The sequence below is a fragment of the Benincasa hispida genome, chromosome 9, assembly GCF_027475165.1.
Source record: "Benincasa hispida cultivar pf3 chromosome 9, pf3_genome.v1.1, whole genome shotgun sequence".
NCBI lineage: Eukaryota > Viridiplantae > Streptophyta > Magnoliopsida > Cucurbitales > Cucurbitaceae > Benincasa > Benincasa hispida.
This window is the reverse complement of record NC_143486.1, coordinates 19,192,937-19,197,326: the sequence shown is the minus strand read 5'-3', so window position 1 is coordinate 19,197,326 and position 4,390 is coordinate 19,192,937. Positions and strand designations below refer to the sequence as shown.

The window sequence follows — 4,390 nt, the reverse complement described above, 5'->3', positions numbered from 1 at the left end:
GCTATAATAATCCTAAACTAAATAGACTTGCTTAAACTTCCAACTAAATACTAACTTCATAAATTAGAAACTTACAAATTAATTAATATATAGATTTTTTAAATTCATTGCCCATATACAAGTTATATAAACTCCCAACAGCTGTATTCCATACAAATTTATACTTTTCAAACATCTCATAAACTAAACAATATTTAATTGATTAATGATTTTATATAACTCAACAATAAATATATTATTAATACATGAGCCCCACCCTAATTTCTTCATAGAAAAAAAAATCAAATATTTTAATCAAAATGAAAGAAGCAAGAAAGAAACATCAATTTATCAATCATTCCCTCAATCACTCATATCTTTCTTTCTTTTTTTTTAATGCATAAAAACACTCTAAGAAGACGAAATATTTTCCGTTGCCGCCAAACAGCCTGTGACCAAAAAATTCAAGCAAACCGAAAGCTCATTCTTGAAATAAAAAATATTATATTATATTAAAGACGTACATAAAAGTAATGTTAGTGCTGATATAGATCGGAGTCAAAGGTTCGGAGAGTAGTGTTGGGTAAAAATTTAATTTTCGAAAATGAGAGGAAACTATCCTTTGGTTGGAGAATTCCATATTGAAAAATTTTAACTTGGAAGTCTCACTGTCCAACAATCTTGAGCTTTGGATTTGGGCCCTAACAGGTACCCATGTTTTGGAGGAAGTGAGGAGATAGACCAATGTGGGTTTGGTGGATGTCCCACGCATGCTGTCGCTGTCCGGTCGGGCGGCGCGGGTGTGTGTGATTATTATTTTAACACATGTACTCCTTTCCTCTCCTCCTACTCTTCCATTGTCTGTTTTCCGAGTAGTGTGTGTGTTCCGTAATATTCCAAACCTGCTTGCACACTTGGATAGAGCTGCGAAACGCGACCTAAGAAGTACAGACACAGATACGGATACATGATACAGATACGATACGATACGACAATACGTTAATTTCTAAAAAAACTAAGATACGAATACGTTGAAAATACGTATTATATATATATATATATATATATAACGTCTAATTAATTTCTATAATACATATTTTAAGTTAGATTAAAATAGATTCGAGAAGAGAGTGAAAACTTGAAAAAAAATCCATAACGTCAAGTGATTGTTGAGTGACTAGAGTAGACAGTGGGAAAGAAGTAGAAGATGAAGATTGAATAATGAAGTTGAGGATGAAGAAGGTGTGAATCGTGATTTAAATAGTGAGAGAAAAAGGGAAGAATGAAGATTTAATTACGTTTCGGGTTTTTTTTTATAAAAAAATTATGTTTTATCATTTTTAATTTATTTTGTTTTGGATTGCTCAATTTAAGTGGACTTTTATGTTTGGAAGTAATTTTAAAGGGTTGAAATCACTTTTGTCATTTTCAAAATCACCATGAAACATGTTGAATTCTTCAAAACTAATTTTGATGATATAAAAATTGCATTTAAAAGTATAAAATTGAAAATTAAATTAATTTTGAGTAATTAAAATTGTGTTTTCGAGTGATTTAAAAAATGAAAAAAGTTATTTTTAATGATTTTAAAATCACTCCTAAACTTGCACTAAAATAAAATGAGTTGTAGGTTGGGTTTTTTTAATGGTTTGACTTAATTTTGAAACAAAAAATTGACCCACGTATCCCTTTCACGTATCTAGAAGCAAATACCCGTATCTGAAAAATTAAAAATAAAAATTAAAAAATCAGTTCTTCAAATCACGTATCAGACAAGTATCTGGACGTATACGTATCGTATCCGTATCTGATACCGATTCTCTGTACGGTTAGAAGTATTTGTGCTTCCTAGCCCGCGACTCATTCTTTGCTTGACTGTCGTGCCTTGACCATTTGTTGTTCGTCATTCTGAGGGATCTTGCCATTTCCAACAAGTAGTATGGTGTATTGTTGTATACTTATATTTAGAAGGAGCATAATTTTTTAATCATTACACATTGCGTCCATTGTCAGATTGTTCGATATGATGTGTGCTTATGTTGTTCTAAGTGGCGTTGAGTTTTCATTGATAAAATTCATGTAGGTTCGACTGCTTGGGGTTTTGTTTCTTTGACGTGTGTTTAGCGGTGTTTTGATGAGTTTAATTTACATGTTTTATTTGTCTTGTGTTTAACTCTTGTAGTTGTATTTTATTTGTATCTTGACTTCTAGTTGTGAGGTCCACTTCTCTTTATTACAATTCATTTCTTTTGAAAAATTATTATCAATTATTGAAAATATATAATGTGGTGAAATCGAATTTCTGACCTCTCGATCAATTGTACAAAATTTATGTCATTGAACTAGGCACATCTTAATATATCTAAATTAAATTGATAGTTTATCTTTCCTTACATAAATCTTCTTTAGACGTCACAAAGAGAATTTATTGGCTAACATCTTAAGGAAAAAAGCTAAACACTTACTTTAAAAGCAATTCCAATTGCCTTTTATGTAGTTTTATAATTTCTCCAACATATTTTGATTATCAAAATAAAAAATCATAGTTGGAAAATGTGAATAAAATTAATTTATTTTTTAAATTTGGAAACAATAACTCTTCATGTGAAGGTGTGTACGTTAGAAAAAGATACAATTTTAATGAAATGCTATGTGCTTTCTCAGAAGGCACAAACTTTTTGCAAAGAGATGTGTGATTTTCTTATCAGTTTTAATATACACAAAAAACACAAATAATAGTTTTTCTAATTCTCTCCTTTTTTATACAACTACTCGAGTATATTGTCTTGTATGCTGGATCGTGTAATTGAAATATTGCATTTATATGTTACATTCATGATTTTTTAAACATCATTAAAACAAATTCATTGAGTTCAAATTAATTATTTTCATCGTTTCGGCGGTATCGGGTTTTGAATCTCCATTATTTTAAAAGGAGAAAGGAAGAAGGGAAAATGCATTACATTGAAAATTGATTAATATGAAGTAATTGATATTGAAACAAAAAGAAAACACAAGGGTAAAATAGCAATTTAGGTTAAAATATTAAGAATAATAGAAAAAAATAGAAAATAAATATATATTATATGTGTCCAGGTTGGTTTATACCGCGTACAACCGTGTTCCCTTAGCAGACGCAACCGCCCACTAAAGCATCTTCGACGCGTACAAAATTCCATTACTTATATAAATCACTTCCTTTCACCTTCTTTTGTCCACCAAAACTCAAAGTCTAATTACTTCCTTCGACTATCAAAAGTCCACAAGCCTCTTCTCTTTTCTCTTCTAATTTTCTTCTCCAAAATGCAAAAGAAACACTCCAATGTGGGTCGTAGAGCATGGAATCTTCTACGTTTAGCAATGATGTGGGCAAGAAAAGGTGGGGTTTTCAAGAGGAAGTTTCTCATGGACCTCCGCCTTGTACCCAAGTTCATTAAGAGCCTTGGTCACTCGACGCCTCGTGGCCACCTACATTATGGCGATCACGAGCTTTCGTTCGATGAGACGCCTGTTTTCCATGTCAAGATGCATCGTCCTGCCTCCATGCGCTTCCACTTTCCCTGCATTACCCCACAAGCGGTTGATTTCAAATACGAGTTTGATGGCGATGGTGACACTGATGATGAGGATGTTAGTGAAGTTTGTAGCTACGATGGTGAGCGGAGGAGTTCAGGATATGATGGTGGAGAGGAACGAGAGGATGATAAAGATGATGAAGAAGATGCAATTGATTTAAGAGCTGAGAAGTTCATAGCTGAGTTCTATGAACAAATGAAAATGCAAAGACAGATTTCATTTTCACAATATGATAAAAGTCATTGAATAAAATTAGAGTTTTGATTATAAGTTTTGAGAGTTTGTTTTATAAATATGTATACAATAAGATTCATTTGTTACAGTTTTGGGAGTTATATTTTTTTTTTTTTTTTTTTTTTGGTTCTCTCTTTTGTAAAATGTGACATTGTGGCATTTTGTAAAGAAGAAAACCTGAGTGCAACCCACTGCACCCATGAAAATTTGGCAGATCTTTTTTTTTTAAATAAAAAAAATTGATTAATTTTATTTTTTTCTATCTGTATAAAAAAGGACTCCTTGGGATTAGAACTTGCCATTCCTTGAATAAAAGAATTTGTTGATTCATATTTCTCAACCCCTAATTTCGCAGAAAATGAGGAAATTCAAATCTACACTCAATTAATTATTATTTATATAGAGTTTTGACAGCCAGCATTTTGATTCTTAAATGCACTATGAGAGTTCGAATTTAAGATAGGTTACATTTATTTAAATTTTATTTGGTCATTCAACCTTACCACTTGAAAAAGTTTTGTTTTGATTATTAAAATTTAGACAACTTTAACATTGATTATTAAAATTTAGACAACTTTAACAGTTCTAACCATAACGTCTC

The 4,390-nt window shown here is 31.2% G+C and overlaps 1 protein-coding gene across 1 annotated transcript; it reads left to right on the top strand.

Annotated features, from left to right (window-relative positions):
• The first annotated feature begins 3,198 nt into the window (after positions 1 to 3,198).
• Positions 3,199 to 3,877, top strand: LOC120086700 (cotton fiber protein). The gene has a single exon (XM_039043463.2). The coding sequence runs from the start codon at positions 3,283 to 3,285 to the stop codon at positions 3,799 to 3,801; it is 519 nt and encodes a 172-aa protein (XP_038899391.1). The 5' UTR covers positions 3,199 to 3,282; the 3' UTR covers positions 3,802 to 3,877.
• The last annotated feature ends 513 nt before the right edge of the window (positions 3,878 to 4,390 follow it).